The sequence below is a fragment of the Pelophylax lessonae genome (assembly GCF_965119305.1).
Source record: "Pelophylax lessonae genome assembly, chromosome: 9".
Classification (NCBI taxonomy): Eukaryota; Metazoa; Chordata; class Amphibia; order Anura; family Ranidae; genus Pelophylax; species Pelophylax lessonae.
Window position 1 is genome coordinate 228448520 of NC_138776.1, and position 25969 is coordinate 228474488.

The 25969-nt window shown below is 45.8% G+C and overlaps 1 protein-coding gene across 1 annotated transcript in view; it reads right to left on the bottom strand.

Annotated features, from left to right (window-relative positions):
- The window catches only part of P2RX3 (purinergic receptor P2X 3), a gene marked incomplete at both ends in the record, with an annotated part of 285859 nt that overhangs the window by 83869 nt on the left and 176021 nt on the right, over positions 1-25969 (bottom strand). The window contains one exon of the mRNA XM_082268304.1: positions 19642-19778. Within this exon, the coding sequence (XP_082124430.1) occupies positions 19642-19778 (137 nt within the window). The remainder of the gene's footprint in view (positions 1-19641; positions 19779-25969) is intronic.

The window sequence follows — 25969 nt, forward strand, 5'->3', positions numbered from 1 at the left end:
AATAAAAAAAATAAAAAAGGGGGAAAATCAAGTAAATATTTAAAGCCTCTTGAGCTCTACATGCTTGCAATGACAGAGAGAACAATTATACAATTATCTCTAAATCAATCAAAATATACTTTTACAGCTCAGTAAAATATATATATTTTATTACAATGGATAAAAAAACAAAAGGAAAGTGTCAGTGAGTACCAGAGGGTGAGAAAGTAGAGATGGGAAGCTAGGAAACAGCCACACAAGATAGACTTAAATTACTGAATCCCCATTAGATTAGATAAGTATGTACAATGCCCGGCGGGTGTGGAGATGCGATTCGGTGTACATCTTGTGGTATGTATACGTTTCTTGATCATGTGATCGAGGGCGTATACAAATGCACAAAATGTAAGCACGTTGCTTCCCTGGATAGCTCAGGTCCTGAATCTAGGGAAGCAGCTGGCAGCACTGAGACGAATGTCCATACCGAAGAAGAGCTGGGATCGTACCTGACAGGTGCAGGCTGGGGCCTGCACAGAGTTGGGTGGAGGAACGGAGGTGCAGGCATCAGAGCAGAGTAGATGGGTGACAGTTAGGAAGGGTGGAAGGGAAAAAGGCAAGGAGGCCGATCCTGGGCTGGAGCACCCCAATAAATACGCCCCGTTGCGTGATGTTGGGGAAACCAGTCAGGGACAAGCATTGCTGGAGCAGAGCGATGCCCCTGGCTGCTAGGGGAAGAACTTCTCCAGTGAGGCTAGGAGAAAGGGAAAGGAAAGACAGGTGCTGGTGGTAGGGGACTCAATCATTAGAAGGATAGACAGTGCAATCCAGTGGCTGTTGCTCAAAAATTTTGGGGGGGGGCAAACAGAAACAAATCTAATAGGAATTGCTTTGCGGCAAAAAACGCGGCAAAAAATTGCATGACTTTGAGGTCACAAAAGTGTGAAAGGGGCCTTCAGTAATCAAAGTATAGTGTGCCGCCCATCAATGCAGAGTTACTACAGCGTGCCCCCATTCAATGCAGAGTTACTACAGCGTGTCCCCATTCAATGCAGAGTTACTACAGCATGCCCCCATTCAATGCCCCCATTCAATGCAGAGTTACTACAGCGTGCCCCCATTCAATGCAGTGACCAGCATGCCCCCCATTCAATCCAGGGACCAGCGTGCCGTGCCCCATCAATGCAGTGACCAGCATGCCATGCCCCCATCAATGCAGTGACCAGCGTGCCGTGCCCCCATCAATGCAGTGACCAGCGTGCCGTGCTCCCATCAATGCAGTGACCAGCGTGCCGTGTTCCCATCAATGCAGTGACCAGTGTGCCGTGCCCCCTTCAATGCAGTGACCAGCATGCCGTGCCCCCATCAACGCAGCGACCAGCGTGCCATGCCCCTTCAATGCAGTGACCAGCGTGCCGTGCCCCATCAATGCAGTGACCAGAGTGCCGTGCCCCCTTCAATGCAGTGACCAGCGTGCCGTGCCCCCATCAATGCAGTGACTAGCGTGCCGTGAACCCTTTAATGCAGTGACCAGTGTGCCATGTCCCCATCAATGCAGTGACCAGCAGGTTGGGTGAAGCAATCATGGAGCCTGCTGACAAAGCACACACAGCTCCCCTCCTCCCCATGATAAAATACAGAGGACTGACTCCACACCGTCAGCCTGACCCCCTGAGCGCCGTGTGTGAGAGGAGTCACCTGGGGGCACACATAGAGACAAGCGGCACATGTAGGGGATGACGGAAAGGGAAGATAGCAGAAAAAGTGCCTGGGTACTCACTGGCATGTGTGTAGTCTGCAGCCAGCAGGGTGAGGAACAGGGCGGCTGTCAGGGTGGCTGTGCCCGGCATGTTGGATGAGGGAGAGCCGGGCAGAGACTGAGTTGTATGGTTCCTCTTGTATAGGGACCAGCAGTGGCTTCTCCGGCGTGGCGGCGAGTCCTCAGTCCTCCCGGCTCCCGCCTCTTCCCCAGCCAATTGCATGGGGTTTGCCTTTCGGCCAATCAGGAAGCGTGTATCGGACGCGTTTCCTGATTGGCCAGGAGGAGGATCCGTGTGACAATAGTGAATTTTCATTCGCTATTGTCACACAATGGGTGGGCTTGGGGTGCACTGCTCCGGGTTCACCCTCTTCTGAAGCCTATTAGAGCCTCTGGCTCTAATCAGGTGACAAAAAAAAAACATCCTATTGAACTCCATGCGTCCAGCGCCCCGCATGCAGATTAGGGGGAGGGACGCATGGATGGGGGGGCGGCGCCCCTGCACCCCCAACACACCAGTTGCCACTGGTGCAATCTGTCACAAAGACCGTGAGTGCCGAACAGTCTGTTGTTTACCGGGCGCTCGGGTTCGGCTCATCACGGATCGGATGGACAGATTACTGGGCGGGGCTGGGGAAGACCCAGCTGTCATGGTACACGTGGGTACCAATGACATAGGCAGAGGAAGATAGCGATTTCAGGGACTTAGGCGCTAAGTTGAGGAATAGGACCTCCAAGGTAGTATTTTCAGAAATACTACCTGTATCTCGAGCCACACCAGAGAGGCAGCGGGAGATTAGGGAAATTAAAAAGTGGCTGAGGAGCTGGTGTAGTAAGGAGGGTTTCGGGTTCCTGGAGAACTGGGCCGACTTCTCAGTCGGCCATCGCCTCTTTGGTAGGGACGGATTGCACCTAAATGGGGAGGGTGCAGCCGTACTGGGTGGAGGATGCCCATAAAGTTAAAGGGGCTTTGAAAATAGGTGATGGGGGGGAGGGTACAGGTGTAGAATTAGCCAGCGGGGAGCAAGATTCAGAGGGCACAAAGGGGGACATTAGCGGTAGGGTGTTCAGAGCCCCTAAACCCAAGGTGGGTATGGGGAAAAAATCACAAGAGCAGCCTAAAAACAACATCAAACGAGGATATATGCAACCGGTCAAAATTACGAGGTGTTTACCAATGCCAGAAGCCTGGCCAACAAGATGGGAGAGCTGGAGATACTGATGTTTAAGGAGGACTTCGATTTTGTGGGGATAACAGAGACTTGGTTTGACAGCTCTCATGATTGGATGGCGACCATTCAGGGGTATTCCCTTTATCGCAGGGATAGAGAAGGTAAAAAAGAGCAGGAGTATGTCTTTATATTAAGAACAGTGTACAGGTAAATATGAGGGATGATATTAATAATGGAGCTATGGACAAGGCAGAATCCCTATGGGTAGAACTTAAAAGGGAAGGCACTATAGGGAAGGTAATATTGGGCGTATGCTATAGGCCCCCCCAACCAGAGGGAGGAGGGGGAGGCGGACCTCCTTTTATAGATAGGATTGGCAGCAAGGATGGGAAATGTCATTATAATGGGGGACTTTAATTATCCAGATATAGACTGGGCAGAAGGAACCGCCATTCAGCCAAGGCTCGGCAGTTAGATTCAGTATCTATCATAGTAATAGGAAACACAAGAGTAATATAAGGACACTGAATTTCAAAAGAGCCAATTTCCCAAAACTGCGCTCTCTGCTAGAAAATATCATATGGGATAGAACCCTGGGAACAAAGAACATGGAGGAAAAATGGGAGTGCTTCAAGGGCATACTAAACAAAGGGATTGGCCAGTGCATTCCAAAGGAAAATAAATTTAAAAGAGCAAAACTAAACCCTGAGTGGCTAAATTCCAGCATAAAAATGCATATTAATACTAAAAAAAAGGCCTTCAAAAAACACAAGACTGAGGGGTCATTGGCAGCATTCAAACATTATAAAGAGTGTAATAAGGTATGTAAAGACGAAATCAAGGCGGCTAAAATAGAACACGAGAGACATATAGCGGAAGAGAGTAAAAAGAACCCCAAGAAATTCTTTAGGTATATAAACAGTAAGAAAGCGAGGTCAGAACACATTGGCCCCATAAAAGACGACAAGGGAAATATGGCCACAGAGAACAGAGAAAAGGCAGAAGTGTTAAATAATTGCTTCTCTTTAGTCTTCACAAAAGAATCGGGGGCTACACTAACCCAGCTTGTAAGGCTAAACTAAATAATACACCTCAGGAAGTATCACCATGGCTAACAGAAGATAGACTTAGAACTAAACTAGAGAAACTTAACATAAATAAATCACCGGGACCGGATGGCTTGCACCCAAGGGGTCTTAAAGAGCTCAGCAGGTGTTTGCCAGACCATTATTCCTGATCTTTAAGGATAGTCTACAGACGGGTATGGTGCCAGCTGATTGGAAAAAAGCCAACATGGTACCAATATTTAAAAAAGGGCCGAGATATATCCCGGGTAACTATAGGCCGGTCAGCCTAACATCAGTATTCTGCAAGATTTTGGAGGGGATGTTAAGGGACCATATACAAGACTTTAGTAATGAAAACAGTATTATTAGTAGTAATCAGCATGGATTCATAAAAAAACGTTCTTCCGAAACCAATCTATTAACCATCTATGATGAAGTGAGCTGCCACCTAGATAAAGGTAAGCCTGTGGATGTGGTGTATCTGGACTTTGCAAAGGCTTTTGACACCATTCCTCACAAATGCTTACTGTACAAACTAAGGAATGTAGGTATGGACCATAGGGTGAGTACCTGGATAGAGAACTGGCTCCAGGGGAGAGTCCAGAGGGTGGTGATGAATGGAGAGTACTCGGATTGGGCGGGTGTGGACAGGGGGGTCCCCCAAGGTTCTTTCCTTGAACCAATCTTGTTTAATTTATTCATAAATGATCTAGAGGAGGGGATATCTAGCACAATCTTGGTATTTGCAGATGATACTAAACAAAGCATGCCAATATCTTCTATGCAGGATGTGGAAATTAGGGATGATCGAACGGTTCGGGTCGACCATCGGTTCGACCCGAACATTGGATGTTCGATATTCGGCCGAATACCGAACTTTTTGCGGCAAAAGTTCGGTATTCGGCCACCAGAACCGCCCAAAATGCACTGGGACAGGAACTGGGCTTTAAAAGCCCGTGATTGGCCCAGAAACGTCTGCAAAAGCCAATGAGGGGGCAGGAGTCTCCTAGGAACGTGATTGGAGTGACTACGGGGACCAGAGGCCAATCAGGAGTGAATACGCCCCACACTATATAAGATGGCCCCGCCTAACCCCTAGCACAGTTATCCAGAGCCTGTTGAAGAGAGTTGAAGCAGTTCTGTCTGACTCCTGCTTGCTACACTACATTTCCTACATATCGAGTGGTTCTAAAGCTCCATATAGCAGAATTGTATTTAGCTTACAGCCAGTGTAGTTAGATACAGCGATTGTGCTGGTTCTTAGAGTTAAAAAAAAAAAAAAAAAAAAAAAACTTAAGGGACAGTGTCAGTCTTCTGCTGTATGGAGCTTTCTATTTAGTGGAAAGGGATATCTAGTGTAGTTAGGGAACTTTGTACTACATTAGTTAGATTTGAAAATTTAGTTTCTGTAGGGAAAGTGTGAGGGTTCTGTTTAGTGAGCACGTGGCACAGTGCTGCTGTATCACAGCAGGTATACGTGCTTGCTAGGCAGCAAAATACAGTGACAACTTAACGCCTGTTGTTCAAAGCGTTAGGTGCACTGTACAAAAGCCTTTGCAACTGTGCGTGACACGCAACTGCTGTGCTGTATCCAGCGACAACTGTGGGTCGCATAGCAGTGTGCGTTTTTCACCGCACACAGTTGCCAACGCATCAGTGACAACCTAACGCCTGTTGTTCAAAGCGTTAGGTCCACTGTGCAAAAGGCTTTGCTACTGTGCGTGAACCGCAACTGCTGTGCTGTATCCAGCGACAACTGTGGGTCGCATAGCAGTGTGCGTTTTTCACCGCACACAGTTGCCAACGCATCAGTGACAACTTAACGCCTGTTGTTCAAAGCGTTAGGTGCACTGTACAAAAGCCTTTGCAACTGTGCGTGACACGCAACTGCTGTGCTGTATCCAGCGACAACTGTGGGTCGCATAGCAGTGTGCGTTTTTCACCGCACACAGTTGCCAACGCATCAGTGACAACCTAACGCCTGTTGTTCAAAGCGTTAGGTCCACTGTGCAAAAGGCTTTGCTACTGTGCGTGAACCGCAACTGCTGTGCTGTATCCAGCGACAACTGTGGGTCGCATAGCAGTGTGCGTTTTTCACCGCACACAGTTGCCAACGCATCAGTGACAAATATGCCTGGTAGACCAAGAAAAGGCATACGTGGCCCTGCTGCGGAAAGGGGCACAGCTTCTAGGGTGTCTAGAGGCAGGGGTGGACGTGGTGGTCAGTCCTCAGCCAGGCCACCATTTGGATTGTTCTCCGGCAGTGGCCAAGCTATACGTCCACAGTATGTACAGGAGGTGGTGGACTATATGAACAAACCCTCATCATCGGCATCATCTGCAACTACAGTGACCCAGGCAGAGAAAAGTGGTCAGTCTTCTGCAGTTGTCAGAACAAATACAGATGAGTCCATGTCCACCTCATGTCCTCCCTTAGACCCAATTTCAGACATGGCAGAGGAGTCAGCTGAGCTGTTTGACCACAGTGTCGGCCATCTACTCCAGCCTGATGCTCAGTCCTTTATGGAGTCTGATGTTGGGTCTGAGTTTGAGGAGGAGGCAGAGCAAACAAGAGGGGAGAGCAGACGGCCCGCTCCATCTAAGGCCGCACCTGTTGTCTCCCAGGCCAGGCCTGATGCTCAGTCTTTGATAGAATCAGATGTTGGGTCTGAGGTTGAGGAGGAGGCAGAGCAAACAAGAGGGGAGAGCAGACGGCCCGCTCCATCTAAGGCCGCACCTGTTGTCTCCCAGGCCAGGCCTGATGCTCAGTCTTTGATGGAGTCAGATGTTGGGTCTGAGGTTGAGGAGGAGGCAGAGCAAGCAAGAGGGGAGAGCAGACGGCCTACTCCATCTAAGGCCGCACCTGTTGTCTCCCGGGCCACTATACACACCTCATCTTGCTGGGCCTTTTTTGAGACATCCCATGCAGATAAAACAGTTGCGATCTGCAAGATTTGTAAGAAGGGTATAAAACGTGGCAAAAATGTCAACCACCTGGGTACAAGCTGCCTAAACAGGCATTTGACAACCCACCACTCGGCCCGTTGGCAGGAGCATTTAAAGAACCCACAAAAGGGCCAAAGATTGGTCAGTCGGCCTCCTAGTTCTCCTCGCGCTCCTCCTCATGCTCCATCTGCTCCACCTGCTCCACCTGCACATCAGTCTGTTCCTGGCCCTGCTATAGTCACTCGTCACCTGTTGGCAGCCTCCACTGGCAGGGATAATGATATAGCAGGCAGTGTCGCATCTACCTCCAGCACACCACCAGCTGTATCATCTAGACGCCAAATTTCGATTCCACACATGCTGGAACGAAAAAAAATGTATACTCCCCGCCACCCACATGCCCAGCGTCTAAACAGTAGTTTGGCTAAACTACTGGCTCTGCAACTATTACCATTTAACCTGGTAGAGTCTGCTCCCTTCCGTGACTTCGCAAAATGTGCAGTTCCACAGTGGCAGGTGCCAAGTCGGCATTACTTTTCCCGTAAGGCCCTGCCATCCCTATACCAACATGTGGAAGGCAATGTAGTGTCATCCCTGGCCAAGTCAGTCAGCCGTAAGATACACTTGACGGCTGACACTTGGTCAAGCAAACATGGGCAGGGACGATACATTTCTGTCACTGCTCACTGGGTGACACTGCTTGCCAGTGGAAGGGATTGTAGCCAGGGCTCGGTGCTGCAGCCAGTGTTGCCCCCACGTCTGCAAACAGCTGGTGGTGTCGCTGATCCGGGTAGATCGATCACTTCTACCCCCTCCTGCTCCTCCTCCTCTACCTCCTCCATGCCCTCCTCTGCAGAATGGTCCTTTGAATATGATGAGATACCACGTAAACGTTCAAAGGGCTATTCTATGTCTCAGGCCAAAAGGTGTCACGCAGTGCTGCAGCTTGTGTGTCTAGGGGACAGGCAGCACACTGCCCCTCAGATTCTTGGGGCTCTGCAGGCACAGGCCCAGAGGTGGTTGACACCACGCCAGCTGCAGCCAGGGATGGTGGTTACTGATAATGGGTCAAACCTCCTGGCCGCCCTTCGTCAGGGAAAGTTAACCCATGTGCCATGCCTGGCGCATGTCCTGAATCTCGTGGTACAGCGGTTTTTGAACTCGTACCCGGGAATGCAGGATGTGCTAAGGATGGCAAGAAGGGTGTGCAGTCACTTCAGGCGGTCGTACAGTGCCACTGCACGTTTGGCCGAAGTGCAGCGCGAGTTTCACCTGCCGGTACACCGCCTCATCTGTGACATGCCCACCCGCTGGAACTCCACCTTGGCTATGCTGCAGCGCCTGTACACGCAGCAGAGGGCCCTCAATGAATACCTATGCGAGTACGGCACCAGCACTGGCTCTGCGCGCCTGGGCTTCTTTTCACCACGGCAGTGGCTTTTGATTAAGGATGCATGCGCTGTCCTCTCGCCATTTGAGGAGGCCACAAGGATGGTCAGCCGGGACAGCGCATGCATCAGTGACACCCTACCGGTACTGTTTTTGTTGGAGCACACTCTGCGTGGCATTATGGACAGGGCACTGGAGGCAGAGCAGCAGGAGGAAGAGGAGGACTTCCTTGCCTCTCAAGGCCCCCTTTATCCTGAGAATCCTGACCCCATTATGCCTAGCTCCCAGAGGCCCGAGCAGGATCCAGGGGTGGAAGAGGAGGAGGAGGACGATTCTGCGGGAACTTTTGCAGGGTTTGAGGAGGAGGAGGAGGAAGACATGCGGCAATCTGCAAGGCCTAGTTTGACTCCCTCGGGACACTTTGGAGTAGTACGTGGCTGGGAGGAGGAGGAGCCCGTTGAAGATAATGTCGTTATGAGTGACCCCGAGGAGTCAGCTTCTCAGGCCTTCGCTAATTTGCGACGCATGGGAAACATCATGCTCCAGAGCCTGCGAAAGGACCCCAGAATCAAGGCCATTAAAGAGACTAACCACTATTGGTTGGCCACCCTACTTGACCCCCGGTACAAGTGTAAAGTCTCGGAGCTTTTCCCATCCACCCATAGAGTCCACAGGATCAAATCCCTTGAGGACAGTCTCAAGAGGAATCTGGTGAACATGTTCCCCGACTCCCGTAGGGTGCAGGGGCGGGGACAACCTACCATGGATTCTACTGGTGGTCACGAGAGGAGCGTTGGAGAAGGCGTGCGGTTGACGGATGCCTTTCGGTCTTTTTTTAGTCCTCACCGCCCAGGCCTCTCAGCTGCCACATCGCATCGACAGCGTCTGCATCACATGGTGGACGATTACGTGAGGGCACAAAGTGACACAGAGGGCTTTTCATGTGACGAATCCGATCCACTGGCATACTGGGTCTTAAGATTAGACCACTGGCCAGAACTGGCCCAGTATGCCATGGAGTTGTTGGCCTGCCCTGCTTCCAGTGTCCTATCGGAACGGGCATTCAGCGCAGCAGGAGGATTCGTCACAGACCATCGAACTAGACTCTCCACCGACTCAGTCGACCGTTTGACATTCATTAAGATGAATCAGTCGTGGATATCAAGCTTTGATGCACCTGATGCAGACCTTGTAGACTAGGCTATCGTTGTGATGTGGCAGTTGAGCCTCAGTTTAAGCCTGGACCATGGTGCCACCCTCAAACCCTCCTCTCATTCTCTTTACGTTCACAGAACCTCATTTTGGTTATGACAAAAACGACAATGTTTGCGCACCTGTTCCACAGGTGCACACCTTTACAATTTTTGGGCCTCCTTCAACACCAGCTCTTTGGGGTTAAGGTGGGGAGGCTATGCTAAAACAAAAACGACAATGTTTGCGCACCTGTTCCACAGGTGCACACCTTTACAATTTTTGGGCCTCCTTCAACACCAGCTCTTTGGGGTTAAGGTGGGGAGGCTATGCTAAAACAAAAACGACAATGTTTGCGCACCTGTTCCACAGGTGCACACCTTTACAATTTTTGGGCCTCCTTCAACACCAGCTCTTTGGGGTTAAGGTGGGGAGGCTATGCTAAAACAAAAACGACAATGTTTGCGCACCTGTTCCACAGGTGCACACCTTTACAATTTTTGGGCCTCCTTCAACACCAGCTCTTTGGGGTTAAGGTGGGGAGGCTATGCTAAAACAAAAACGACAATGTTTGCGCACCTGTTCCACAGGTGCACACCTTTACAATTTTTGGGCCTCCTTCAACGCCAGCTCTTTGGGGTTAAGGTGGGGAGGCTATGCTAAAACAAAAACGACAATGTTTGCGCACCTGTTCCACAGGTGCACACCTTTACAATTTTTGGGCCTCCTTCAACACCAGCTCTTTGGGGTTAAGGTGGGGAGGCTATGCTAAACAAAAACGACAATGTTTGCGCACCTGTTCCACAGGTGCACACCTTTACAATTTTTGGGCCTCCTTCAACACCAGCTCTTTGGGGTTAAGGTGGGGAGGCTATGCTAAACAAAAACTACCATGTTTGCGAACCTGTTCCACAGGTGCACACCTTTACAATTTTTGGGCCTCCTTCAACACCAGCTCTTTGGGGTTAAGGTGGGGAGGCTATGCTAAAACAAAAACGACAATGTTTGCGCACCTGTTCCACAGGTGCACACCTTTACAATTTTTGGGCCTCCTTCAACACCAGCTCTTTGGGGTTAAGGTGGGGAGGCTATGCTAAAACAAAAACGACAATGTTTGCGCACCTGTTCCACAGGTGCACACCTTTACAATTTTTGGGCCTCCTTCAACACCAGCTCTTTGGGGTTAAGGTGGGGAGGCTATGCTAAACAAAAACTACCATGTTTGCGAACCTGTTCCACAGGTGCACACCTTTACAATTTTTGGGCCTCCTTCAACACCAGCTCTTTGGGGTTAAGGTGGGGAGGCTATGCTAAACAAAAACTACCATGTTTGCGAACCTGTTCCACAGGTGCACACCTTTACAATTTTTGGGCCTCCTTCAACACCAGCTCTTTGGGGTTAAGGTGGGGAGGCTATGCTAAACAAAAACTACCATGTTTGCGAACCTGTTCCACAGGTGCACACCTTTACAATTTTTGGGCCTCCTTCAACACCAGCTCTTTGGGGTTAAGGTGGGGAGGCTATGCTAAACAAAAACTACCATGTTTGCGAACCTGTTCCACAGGTGCACACCTTTACAATTTTTGGGCCTCCTTCAACACCAGCTCTTTGGGGTTAAGGTGGGGAGGCTATGCTAAACAAAAACTACCATGTTTGCGAACCTGTTCCACAGGTGCACACCTTTACAATTTTTGGGCCTCCTTCAACACCAGCTCTTTGGGGTTAAGGTGGGGAGGCTATGCTAAACAAAAACTACCATGTTTGCGAACCTGTTCCACAGGTGCACACCTTTACAATTTTTGGGCCTCCTTCAACACCAGCTCTTTGGGGTTAAGGTGGGGAGGCTATGCTAAACAAAAACTACCATGTTTGCGAACCTGTTCCACAGGTGCACACCTTTACAATTTTTGGGCCTCCTTCAACACCAGCTCTTTGGGGTTAAGGTGGGGAGGCTATGCTAAACAAAAACTACCATGTTTGCGAACCTGTTCCACAGGTGCACACCTTTACAATTTTTGGGCCTCCTTCAAAGCCAGCTCTTTGGGGTTATGGTGGGGAGGCTCCGCCAACACCAAAACTACCATGTTTGCGCACCTGTTCCACAGGTGCACACCTTCATAATTTTTACGCCTTCTTCAACACCAGCTCTTTGGGCTTACAGTGGTATGGCTCCGCCAACACCCAAACAACAATTTTTGCGCACCTGTCACACAGATGCATATCATTGTAATTTTTTTCCTTACAAAGGCAATTAGTGCTTTCATTACCAGCACTTTCATAGGGATATGGTGTCAAGGCATCGTCCGCACCACCAAATGCCCAATTTTTAAGCATCCTTTACTTCTATTCAAAGTCAAGAGACAACAGTATTCATCCAAAACATCTCTAATCTTGTTCACTCTGCACTACATTGTGGCCCCTACCCCTAACCCTCAATGTATCCGTGCATATATGTCTGTTTCTTGTGAGATTTCAAGTTAAAGTGCACCAAACACCATTTTACATGAAATAAAGTGCAATTACATACATCTTTGGACTTCTTGAAACATTTGGTAATAAAAGCCCCATTGTGGAAATACACCCGTTAATTATATGCACATTTAAAGAGACAGCACCTTTTTCCAAAAAAACCTCTAATCTTGTTCCCAGTGCACTGCATTATGTCCCCATCATACACATTGGCTGAGCCGTTGATTAGGAGCAAAAGAAAGGTGCGGTTAAGCAAAAAAGTCATTTTTGAAGGTTTGGTATGCTGTAATTCTGGTTCTGGACATGCTACAGAGCTGAAACTTCACAGGTACAACTTTTAGACCCCCCAGACACTAAATCCAAAGAAATCTCTTTTTTTTTTTTTTTTTTTTTTCAATAATTGGCTATCTATCAAAAACGACAATTTTTAAGAACTTTTTTTTGTGTGATTAATAGTCCCTGGGGCATGACCCAGAACCCTAGGCACTTTTTAGGGGCATTTATTGGGTTTTAGGGCTTAAAAATGGTGTTTTTTGATTACAGAAGTTCGGGTCCCATTGATTTCAATGGGGTTCTGAAATCCGAACCGAACTTTCGTGAAGTTCGGGTGTTCTGGTCGAACCGAACTTTTCAAAAGTTCGATCATCCCTAGTGGAAATCTAACAAGCGGACCTGAACAAAATAATGGGGTGGGCAACTACATGGCAGATGAGGTTTAATGTTGAAAAATGTAAAGTAATGCACTTGGGCGTCAGAAACACGAAAGCAAGCTACTCACTAGGGAGGAAACCTCTGGGTGAATCTAAGATGGAAAAGGACCTGGGGGTACTGGTGGACAACAGACTTGGCAGTGGTATGCAACGCCAAGCCGCTGCAAGCAAAGCCAACAGAATACTGGCATGTATAAAAAAGGGGATTCACTCCAGAAATAAAGAGATTATTCTTCCTCTCTACAAGACTCTGGTCTGGCCACATCTGGAGTATGCTGTCCAATTCTGGGTACGGGTCCTCAGGAAGGATGTGCTGGAAGTGGAGAGAGTCCAGAGATGGGCAACAAAAATAATTAGGGGAATGGAGGGCATCGGCTATGAGGAAAGACTACAAGCATTGAACTTATTCTCTCTAGAGAAGAGACGCTTGAGGGGGGATATGATATCAATGTACAAAGACTGTACTGGTGAGGACCCTAGCATAAGGAACAAACTTTTTAGAGAAAGGGAATATGATAAGACACGTGGCCACTCACTAAAACTAGAGGAAAAGCGGTTTAACCTTAAAATTCGTAAGGGGTTCGTCACTGTCAGAGCAGTACGAATGTGGAATACGCTTCCACAAGCAGTCGTATCAGCAGGGAGCATCGATAGTTTAAAAAAACTATTAGATGGGCACCTTAAAGACCACAACATACAGGGGTATACAATGTACTAACACACACACACATCATAGGTTGAACTGGATGGACTGATGTCTTTGTTCAACCTCACAAACTATGTAACTATGTATGTAACTATGAAAGGAGTCGTCCTAATTCCCAAATATCAGTCAGCCTACGCAAAATTAGCTCCCCAAAAATGGTGCAAAACTCATTTTATCATTGAGTCCTGGTTTTGAACATGCCTTTAAATTTTGAATCCACCTACATTCTCTTTGTAAGATAGCACGGTCAAATTGTCCACCCTGCGGATGTGGGTGGATGCGTTCCAGCGTAAAGAATTTTGTAATCATGAGACTGAGCAAAATGGTGGGCCACCGGGTTCTTCAAATCACCCCCTCCCCCCCCAACACATTTCACACGATCCCTTATCCGTTCCGAAAAGCGACATTTGGTTTTCCCTATATAGAAGGCCAGACAAGGGCATTTCATGATGTAAACTATGCCAATAGTCTGACATGATACAAAATATTGTGGACTAAATGGTTTCCCCATTGGTAATGTTTGAGATGATTTATTAGCAATAAAAGGACAATATTCACAGTTGCCACAGGGGAAGGTGCCTAAGGGAAGTTTATTACACATATCCCTTTTCCCCCCTCTAAGAAAGTGACTAGAAGTCACCAAGTCCTTGATAGATTTGTTTTGTTTATATGTGATGGTAGGTTTGGGATCTACTAATTCTATAAGTATATCATCTCAGAATGTGCCAGTGTTTGAGGATGCCCCAAATCTGTGCTCCCTGGGCGTTGATTTTTGTGATTAGTCTTGTGTTGTTAATGGATGTATCCCTTTCTCTCTGAAACAACAGGAGGTCTTGGGGGCTATCTTTAGCCTTTTTGTATGCGTGTTTGACAGTTTTTTGACTAAAACCTCTCATTGGAAACCTTTCTCTCAGTTTTTGTGCTTCTTGTTTAAGATCCTTAAATTCCGTGCAGTTACGACAAATTCTATAATATTGTCTCAGTGGGATACCTTCAATAACATGTTTTGGGTGCCCACTTGCTGCATGCAACAAAGCATTAGTGGCAGATGGATTTCGATAAAGTGTGGTAGCCAAACAATTATTGGGTCCTTTAAAGATATAAAGGTCCAGAAAGGAAATTTGTTGCAAATCAAATGTCGACGTGAAATGTAAGTTGAATGCATTTGTAAGTTGAATGCATTTTTATTCAATTTCTGCATTAATTCCTGTAAGACATCTAAAGGGCCAGACCAAAGGACAAAAATGTCATCTATATATCTCCACCATATGGCAATATGACGGAGATATGGCGTCATTGTTTCAGATGCAAAAAGCCATCTCTCCCATCCCCCCAGGTGCCTGGAGGTAGTGGGAGCCATTGCAAACAAAAATGTTATGTGTTAGCAGAAAGAGGCTAACACATAAAATGTTTGTATTCAATGGCTCCCACTACCTCCAGGTACAGAATGTGGTGATGAAGACTAAGTGTGCCCCATCGTATGCTAACCTGTGCCTGGGGGGGGGTGGGAGAGATGGCTTTTTGTATCTGAAACAATGATGCAATAGCTCCACCATATTGACGTATGGCGGAGATATATAGATTACATTTTTGTCCTTTGGTCTGGCCCTTTAGATGTCTTATGGGAACTTATATGAAAAATTAAATGACAAAGCATTCAACTTACATTTCACGTCGACATTTGATTTGCAACAAATTTCCTTTCTTGACCTTTATATCTTTAAAGGACCCAATTGTTTGGCTACCACACTTTATCGAAAGTCCACTGCCACTAATGCTTTGTTGCATGCAGCAAGTGGGCAGCCAAAAAATGTTATTGAAGGTATCCCACTGGGAGAATAATATAGAATTTGTTGTAACTGCACGGAATTTCAGGATTTTAAATAAGAAGCAAAAAAACTGAGAGGTTTCAATCGAGAGGCTATAGTCAAAAAACTGTCAAACGCGCATACATAGTTACATAGTTACATAGTTACATAGTAGGTGAGGTTGAATAAAGACAATAGTCCATCCAGTTCAACCTGTGTAGGTGTGTGTGGCTGTACTCATCTCACATACCCCTGAATGTTCTGATCCTTGAGATGTAAGTCTAAGAGTCTTTTGAAAGCCACCATACTACCCGCAGAAACCACCTCTTGTGGTAGAGAATTCCACAATCTTGTAGCCCTAACAGTAAAGAACCCCCCACGTTGCCTGTGGTTAAAACGCTTCTCCTCTAATCGCATTGTATGCCCTCGAGTCCTCATGCAATCCCTTCGAATGAACAGCTTTTTTTTTAAGCTGGGATCCCCATTAAGATACAAAAAGGCTAAAGATAGCCCCCAAGACCTCCTGTTATTTCAGGGAGAAAGGGATCCATCCATTAACAAAACAAGACTAATCACAAAATTGAATGCCCAGGGAGCACAGATTCAGGGTATCCTCAATAAATACTGGCACATTCTGGCGGAAGATGATATACTCAAAGAATTAGTAGATCCCAAAACTACCTTTCCATATAAACGCAACAAATCTTTCAAGGACTTGGTGACTTCTAGTCACTTTCTTAGAGGGCAAAAAGGGATCCGTGTAATAAACTTCCCTAAGGCACCTTCCCCTGTGGCAACTGTGAATATTGTCCTTTTATTGCTAATAAATCATCTCAAACATTACCAATGGGGAAACCATTTAGTCCACAACATTTTGTATCATGTCAAACTATTGGCATAGTTCACATCATGAAATGCCCTTGTCAGGCCTTCTATATAGGGAAAACCAAATGTCGCTTTTGGGAATGGATAAGGGATCATGTGAAATGTGCTGGGGGGGGTGATTTGGAGAACCCGGTGGCCCGCCATTTTGCACAGTCTCATAATTACGAAATTAATGGCCTACAATTCTTTGCGCTGGAATGCATCCACCCACATCCGCGGGGTGGACAATTTGACCGTGCTATCTTACAAAGAGAATGTAGGTGGATTCACAATTTAAAGGCATGTTCAAAACCAGGGCTCAATGATAAAATGAGTGTTGCACCTTTTTTGGAGAGCTATTTTTGAGTAGTCTGACTGAGATTCGGGAATTAGGAGGACTCCTTTCCCTTTTGTTTTTTGTTTTTTGTATCTATCGTAATAAAATATATATATTTTACTGATCTGTAAAAGTATATTTTGATTGATTTAGTGATAATTGTATAATTGATTTCTCTGTCAGTGCAAGCATGTAGAGCTCAAGAGGGTTTAAATATTTACTTGATTTTCCCCCTTTATTTTTATTTTTTTTATTTTTTGGGGGTCGTGTTGCTGGTCACCCATGGACGTTTCTGACTGTCTCTCTGGGACTTGATACCAATACCTTCTCTGGCATAGCGACCTATATGGATGAAATATTTTGTGCTTGTTGTTTATTGTCATGTTTATATAACTATGTGGCTGGATATTTTGCATTTTCATATGTGTAGACACTAGCCCAACTAGATTTCGGGAGAGAGCTATATACCTCATTTCCAGTGAAATTGCTGCACTTCCAGGCCGTTTCATCGGCTGTTGGAGTGCAGCGTTGGGGAGCGAGAGACACCAAGCGGTGTCAGGCTAACACGTAGTTAGTTAGGAGGGGTTCAAATAGTGCGCCTGTTCCGCCCACAGCCGATGGATCAGGCTGGTGAGGCTGTGAACGGCTGGCGCAGATTGCGGGATTGGCGGTTGTGGAGGACTGGCGCGGACTGCTTAGCTGAACTAGGTTGACTTTCACTAAGAGGTAGATATACTTGTGCAGGCTTTGTTGTATGTTGGGCTGTTTACTCTCTCTCTTCCCACTATGCTACCGGAGGAGTAACAGGGGGCAACCTAACTGCATTATCCTTCTGGGTATTTTAGGGCTAGGGTTTTTGAGGGTTGTGTACCTCTCTTTGGGTGGATTTGTGATTACTGCTCGGTATATAGGAGAAGTTGATTCAGAATGCATCAGGACTTATAAACTGGGGGTCTGGCACCATTTACTATATTGGATTTACACATTATTGGTTGGTGGTTAAGAGAGGACTTTGGGAGTTTCATCTTTTTTTATCTCATCTTTTTTCACGTCATTTTTATTTTAGATAAAGCCTTTCTACAAGCCCTTCAAGATTTTGCTCTTTTGTTTTTAATAAATATTTTTGGTGGATCTTACACCAGGCACTGGTTCGTGGTGGGGACTCCATCTTTACTTTCCAGGCTACTACTAATTTTTTCTGGCCATAATCCATGACTATTGAAGGGTTTCCCTTCACTATCCCTATTTTTATCCCTCCCACCCCCCCCCCCTCCCCTTTTTTTTTTCCCTCTTTTTCCCTCATGCTAGCAATTCATGTATGTATGTATTCGACTATGATTATATATATATATATATATATATATATATATATATATATATATATATGTGTGTGTGTGTGCTTTTTTCTTTTTGGCAACATTATACTGATTTGTTAACTATATCTTTGTATCTTTAGTGGTGTTAATTCTACATATTTGGATCCTGAAGAACCCCTCAAACAGAGCGAAACACGTTGATCCTGAAATACCCACATCGCATGTACCTGATCTTGCTAAGTTGGATACACTATTTGTATAGAGAAATACATTATTGTTATGTCTTTTGATGATTTTAATATTTGATGCACCAATAAATTATTTTGACTTTTATATTTGTGTATTTATGTAAGGCCCCAAAAATCCCCCTTTTTTTCTCCTGCCCTTGTTCTCCTATTGGGGAAAGGGAGGGGGAGTTTCTATCCTTTAGCTCAATTTTTGGGGGATAGTGCCGTGGCATCCAATTGGATATCTAGTTTATCTATACAGAATCCCCCCCGTCTTCCCTTATTACATTATTAATAAAATGTCCTGCATAACAGTTCCTTTCCATATGAAAACACATATTCCTGCATGGAGGGGTTGGCTGCAAGTATTCTGATACTGAGCTCCAGGATCACTGCTCTCACAGGCCCTCAACCTAACGTATAATTCACAGGTCCAAGCCGGGGCCATAGGGAGGAAAACACGTGGCAAATGGCTATCTTACCACCATAAACAGGAGTTTGTCATGGCTATCTCTTACCATGCACCACTACCCATCAGCTCCTGCCCCAATTCATATATCCTAGCCAGAGTGAGAAACTCCAGCCCAGACTGACTAGAGACAGGGTGGTAAAACAGGAATGAATGGGGTGCTGGATTCAGATTTTCTAAGGGTCACTGAAAATGTCATCACCCTGGTCTTTGCTGCATTCACTAACACTGGCCTAACTAGTCTTCTTTAAACTGTTTCAAGTAGTAAATCACAGTGCACATCTATTTGGTATCTGCTTATCTGAATATGTTTAAACACAGTCAAAACTCCTAAGCCCTGATGAAGTGTGAGCGTGTTTGGCCCCAGAAACATGTTGGATGTTTTCTGCTATGAATCAATTGTATCATAAAAAAATCCTTATTTCCCAAGTGAATAATTTTACATGAATAGAAATAATGCCTGATTTCAATCACCTCTGACACATAAATCACATAAAAGCCACTTACCAGAACACTGGGCACCTGGTAAGAATATGTTTTAATATTAATTGCAACAAAATTGGTTAATGCTTTATATTTGATAGGGTGGAGGTGAGGTGTTCTAATAAATTTCCTATTAAATATTTAATATATACCTGGCTAAAAAATAAAAATTTATTTTGGAATGAACATAATAAAGAAAGAAAATTATGCAATACCATATTTTCTCTTTAAATCATTCATGTTAATAAGACTAAGTGCTACTAAAATATAAAACAGAAAAATCAGCACAAGGCACATAACTTACAGTCAGTAGTCAGTCCCTTGTCCTGATGCCTCTTCTTTCAGCTGAAATCCTCCGTTATCCATGCCACCACACCACACCCCCCTCCCCCAGAAGATTCTGCCTGTCTTCCATTCTTAGATCCTGTTTCATTCATAGAGGCTGTATTACAACTTTTATGAATGGAGCAGCTGGGCAAAAAGGGCAGACCTAGTCGGGCACTCTTGATGAGAACCTCCACTACACCAGAACATTATGGCGGCTGGTGGCTGGGCTGGGCGGGCTGAGGGCAAGGACAGAGGAGGATTTCAACTAGAAGAAGAAGAGACATCAGGACAAGGGATACATCCTACTGACTGTAAGTAAATTTTTCTTGTGCTGATTTTTCTGTTTATTTAATTTTGGCTGCACTTTAAATTTGTCTTTGGGCTTTCGCTAATAATTTTTACTTTTTTTTTAATTGAGAGATACCTGAAATTGTAGCCTTGTGACACATTGTTTTTTTCTGATACGCTATCCAGTCTGGTAAAACTGTACTGAGGAACACAAAGGTCCCAGGACTTGTCCAGGTCACACATCCAGCCGATCTTAATACTCAGTACTCCCCCCTGCAACAAGATATCACAAGACACAGTTAAAAAAATACATTGTTATGTTCATTCCCATCAAAATGATAACAGCAAGGTAAAAATAGCTTTAAAAAATGTATTGTATAAATTATCATGTGACTGGATAGAACTAGACATTTTACATATCTTCTGATTGCCAGGTCATCATGTCAGATTAGAATCTACTGATTAAATGTAGCCAAAAATAATATCACACATCTAAATCCGGTTAAACAAAAGAATACTGTCCTTGGATTGTAAAATGCTTGGCACCAGTAAAGCACCATACGTGGACAAAAATTACCACTCAATAGGTGCTGTTTAAAATATTTTAAACTATTATATGATTGTATACGTGTGGTAAAAGGTCAGATCAGAGGATGATAAAACTGGATTTTTGACTTTCCGTAAAATCCTTTTCTCTGAAGTTCATTAAAAGACGCAACGCAATATATTTCTTGACCATTGGGTTATGCTGCCCCCTACAGGAGTAGAACACTAGGCAGGAAAAATCTGTACCACCCCTTTGGGGCTGTCCCTGCAGGCATACACCCACACATTCTGCAATAGGCTTCAGTTTCATTGCAAGCAGTGTTTAGAGGAAAAACCCCAACCCATGTAATTTACTGCGCATCGTCCAATGGTTGAGGCCTCTGACATTTGCAGCAATTGATCTAATGGGTGAGCACATCACACTATGCGAATACAGTTTGAACTATCTAAAAAATGTAAATACTGTTATAGCACATGGATATATATATATTTTTTTTTCTGAAAAGGTTGTAACATATGGAACATAAATTACAAAAGTACGCTAATAAAAATTAGGAGAACAAAAATGTTCATAAATGGTGTCTGCTGAGCATCCAGCTAGCATAAAAGTCTTTATATCCAATAAATGTGGTGAGACTGTACAAAAGTCTTTTGTATCCAAGGAATATAGTGAGGTTAGGGAGTGGTGGGAGGTGGGTGTAGCCTCTTCCCAAACGGTGATCCAAGGTAAGTGCTCTTAAATACACGTGATACACCCAGTGATAGGAGGGGACTCTTACCAAATTGTGAAGAGATTCAAGCATATACTGTGTTGATCCGGGAATCCAAAATGGTCAGCTTAATGGTATAATTCTCAGGTGGAATGGATCAACCAACCGCTTCCAGATTGAGGGGATCTATAGGCTTCCAATCAGGGGGATAACGCCAAAAAGACCATGGCAGTTCAACACACAGGATGACAGTGGTGACAGTCTAGTGGTGACAGTCTGGATGGGCTATGGTGAAGATCCCATGCAGGATCGTGGAGTAGTCCTTACCGCACCCAGCGACTCTGTGAACCAGGAGAGGGGATGCTGTAATCACGATCAGACGTGGGCTGACTGACCATTTTGGATTCCCGGATCAACACAGTATATGCTTGCATCTCTTCACAATTTGGTAAGAGTCCCCTCCTATCACTGGGTGTATCACGTGTATTTAAGAGCACTTACCTTGGATCACCGTTTGGGAAGAGGCTACACCCACCTCCCACCACTCCCTAACCTCACTATATTCCTTGGATACAAAAGACTTTTGTACAGTCTCACCACATTTTTTGGATATAAAGACTTTTATGTTAGCTGGATGCTCAGCAGACACCATTTATGAAAATTTTTGTTCTCCTAATTTTTATTAGCGCACTTTTGTAATTTATGTTCCATATGTTACAACCTTTTCATATTTAATTTTGTTGCAGTGCTGCTTTCACTACCTATTTCTTATTAAGGTTCGCGCACCTAATTTCTTTTACCCTCATATATATTTTTCTGTATTATGTTTTTTCTTGTTTCTTTAAGCATGTCTTTGAATGTCACATATGGTCCCTGAGGAAGCATTCAAATGAGCAAAGGCTCTGCGAAAAGCGTTGGACCGAATGACAATGTATCCACATTGAATACTGTATCTACAATGAATGCCAGCAGACAATTGTGTTACCATTGTATGCTTGTAGAACAACATTGATCTTTGATATAGCATCGTTTTATCCCTTTGATATTTAATAAAGACGTATTTTTAACAGTATGTGCTCTCTCTACCTATGACAACCTCACAACCTGCAAAGTCCTATTTTTCAGGATAAGAGTGCGGAAATACCTTTGCTGGGGTTACAGGTTTGGTTTCCTGTCCTCTTTCCTTTTCTCCTTTTCAAATATATGATCTAGGATGTGGTTGTGTTTGGTTGTCCTTGGAACTGATATTTCAAAATGATTTCTATATAGAAAAACCCCAACCCACTTAAGATAGAATGTTGGGTGCTGCGTCTGTCAATGAACTTCAGAGAAAAGGATTTTACAGTAATTCAAAAATCCAGTTTTCTCTATCATTCATTGACAGATGCAGCTCCATATAATTCTTGACCATTAGGATGTTCCAAAGCAGTATTTGCATGAGGAGGTGGGAAAACAACACAGAAAAAGAACACAATTCCCAAAAAAGGCTAAACCTTTTGCCAACCAGTGAACATGGAGCTCAACCAGGAACAACTGGAGATCACCTGGAACAAACATCCTCAAAGAGACTAAAGTCTCTTTCAAACAGCAGCCTGCAAAACCTTGTGGCCAAAATAAGTATCCGAGGATGCCAACACATCTACTTTATACAATTTTGTGAACGTTTGCACAGACGACCAAGTTGCCACCTTGCAAACTAACTGACGCCTGATGGCGAAAAGCCCATAAAGCACTCAAGCACCCTAGTAGAATGCGCCTTCACAGGGAAAGATGGAACCTGACCCTTCAGTTAATAAGCCTATACCACTGTCTGCCTGATCCATCTGGATATGTTCAAAGCAGATGTAGACAATCCCTTAGGAAGAAACATCTGATTAGGTCAAAGTACCACTTTATCTCTGTGGACCACCAGATAAGGTGAACGGCAGGATAGCGCGGCCAATTCAGATACTCTGCAAGCATAGGTAATAGCCACCAAAAAGGCTAGCTTCTGTAACAGTGTAAGCAGAAGAATCTCCCTAATGTTCTCAAAGGGAGGTTTTTGAAGTACAGACAGTACCCAAGGCCAACCGCTGTTCAACCCCTCTTTAGAGAAAGGCCAAAATCCTAGCCACCGAAAAAAAGAGAGGATGCACCTTCAGCGATTCACACCATGAGATGTACGATTTCCACGTACGAAGATAGATCTTCCTAGAGGTAGATTTTCCAGCCTTCAACAATGTAGGAATCACTGAGTCAGAAGGACCCCTGTCCTTCAACACCTGGCTTTTAACAGCCACGCCATTAAAGCCAGCGACTGTAAACAGGATGGAAGATCGGCCCTTGAGACAGCAGATCTTCCCTGAGAGGAAGTCTCCAAGGAGCATCGATGTCCAACCTTACCAGATCGTGTACCAAGACCAGGGAGGCCAGTCTGGGGCCACCAGAATGACCAGAATCCCTTCCACCTGTATTCTGTGCAGAATCCTCGGCAGGAGCTTCAGCAGGGGGAACGCATAAATCAGCTAATAGTGACCCCAAGGAGCCACCAGTGTCTGGAGTTATCCAGAGGATCCCGAGACCTGGCTACAAACCTCTGTAACTTCTTGTTGAGTCGAGAGGCTAACAGGTCAACGTCGGGTGTCCCCCACCTGACACATAGCAGGTGAAACACTTCTGGTTGCAGGGACGATTCCCCCTGATCCAACACCTGACCACTCGGGTAATCCACTCCTGGGATATGTACGGCGGAAAGGTCTGGAAAAAAATTTTCTGCCCATTTCAGGATCTCGGCCACCCCCCGGGCTGCCAGGACACTCTTGGTGCCCCCTTGATGATTGACGTAAGCCACAGCCGTGGCATTGTCCAGTTGAAGCTGAACTGGACAACCCAGCAGACGATTCATCCAGTCACTCAAGCAAAGCTTTATCGCTCTGAGTTCCAGAATATTGATCGTCAGTCTGGACTCCTCCACGGTGCAGGACCCCCCGACACACAGGCTTCCCAAGCACTCCTCTCCAGCCAGACAGGCTGGCATTCGTCCCAATAAAATGGAAGAAAGGATTTGCCCTGGCGTAGGGCCAACGAGCGAAGCCATCACAGAAGAGCACTCCTTGTGCTGTGACTCAACCGAATCATAGTGTCCAAGGATTTTGGTTCTTTGTTCCACTTGATAAGAATTTCCCTTTGTAAGGGTCTCATGTGGAACTGAGCAAACGGAACCGCCTCGAAGGTCAACACCATCAGACCGAAGGCTCACATGCAAGTCCGCAGAGAGGACAGGTTGCTGGAGAACAGCAGGCGAATCGCCTCCGAAGCTGAGTCCAGAGTCAGACCTAGATAATCCAGCTTTAAAGATGGGACCAGAGCAGATTTTTTCGAAATTGATGTTCCAACCGAACTCTTGCAGAGTCCTTACAGTGATTGACAATTCTCCCAACTGGACTGAATGTGAGTATGCCCTTAAGAGGAGATCGTCCAGGTACCCCAGTACTGCAATCTCCCACTGTCACAGTAATGCCAATACCCGAGCCAACACGTTGGTGACCTTGGAGGCATGGGCGAGACCAAAGGGTAACGCCACAAATTGATAATGTTCCTCTCCTACAGCAAAGCAAAGAAAACACTGGTGTCCAGCATAAATAGGGATGTGCAGATTTGCATCCTCGATATGGATAGAGGCCAAAAAGTCCCCTTGGTGTAGGAGCGCCACTACCGGGCAAATGGACTCCATTTGAAACCTCTGTACCTGCACAAAGCAATTCAGAGCCTTAAACAGTAAACAGGTTTGAATAAAACCCTTTAAAGCGTTCCCGAGAGGGAATCGGCACAACCACCCTTTGCAACAGCAGATCTTGTACCGCCTCTTGTAGATCCCTTAACCAATCTGAAGATAGGCGTAGAATTGGACGGGAAGAATCTGTCTGACAGTTGGGACCTGAATTTGATCTTATAACCCGATCTTAGCAGCTGATGGGCCCATTTGTCCTGAATCAAGGAGGTACATGGTTCCGGACAGGCAACAAAGATGTCCCCCCACCCCAGATACAGGTGAGGGAGTCCCTTCATGCAGATGGAGATTTATCCGCAGATCTGGAGGGGTCTGTTCTCGGTTAATCCGACCAGGTCTTCTTGGAACCTTGGATGACCTAAATGGCATAGGTTCTTTCTCCTACGTGCTGAAGGCACGAAGGGCTGCCTGTGTGCTGAAAAATAAGGGCCCCGTCTAATACGCGGCGACTTGCCCTTTGCGGATTTCAACAAATACCCAAATAGGTATAGGTGGTCCCCTGTAAAGGGGAGATCTGTAGAGCCTTTTTAGAAGCCTGATCCGCAGACCAGCTTTTTAGTCACTCCAAGTGTGGTTACCATTATTACGTTTAGAACAACGCCACTGACGCGCAACAATTTTGTTACAGTACGCAGGAAAAGGGAGTACCTTTCCCGCCTTTAGGGGATCTGCAGGCCCCGAGGCGACCGGCACCCCCCATGTTAAAATTTTCTGCACCGATACAATCAGTGCATCCACCATCACCCTTGCATGTGCATGTGCAGTAAAAAAGGAATCATCCTCACTGCAGAGCACCTGAAGTGCATGGACGCAGACCCAATAGAGTCATTTTATGCTAAGCTCACCCTGAGAGCATAAAAGCAGTGGAGCCACAGCCTAAATTTGGGGCCCGATCCAGTCACAGGTCCGCTGTCAGCTCTATCAGCTTGATTAGCAGTTCGGACAGCTGGGTTAGGAGCTCAGACAGCCTGGTCAGTCGCCCTGACAGCCTGGTCAGTCACCCAGAAAGCTTGGTCAGTCACACAGCCAGATCCATCAGCCGCGAGTAGGTCCTAAGCTGCGGCCTGAATTTTTGGCCTGATCCGGCCGTGTGAGGTGATCAGTCGTCATTTGCAGGACAGCTTGGTCAGGCACTTGACATGGTACTCGGACAACTTGACATGGTATTATGACAACTTGACATGGTATTCGGACAGCTTGACATGGTACCTAGACAGCCGCGAGTAGACCGCAAGCCGCAGCCTCAACTTTTGGCCCAATCAGGCCGTGTGAGGCGATCCATCGGCATCTGCCTGTCAGCTCAGTCAGGCACTTCAGACAGCTTGACATGGTACTTGGACAGCTTGACATGGTACTCGGACAGATTGACATGGTACTCGGACAGATTGACATGGTACTCAGACAGCTTGACATGGTAGCCCAAAAGACATCCCTGCCCC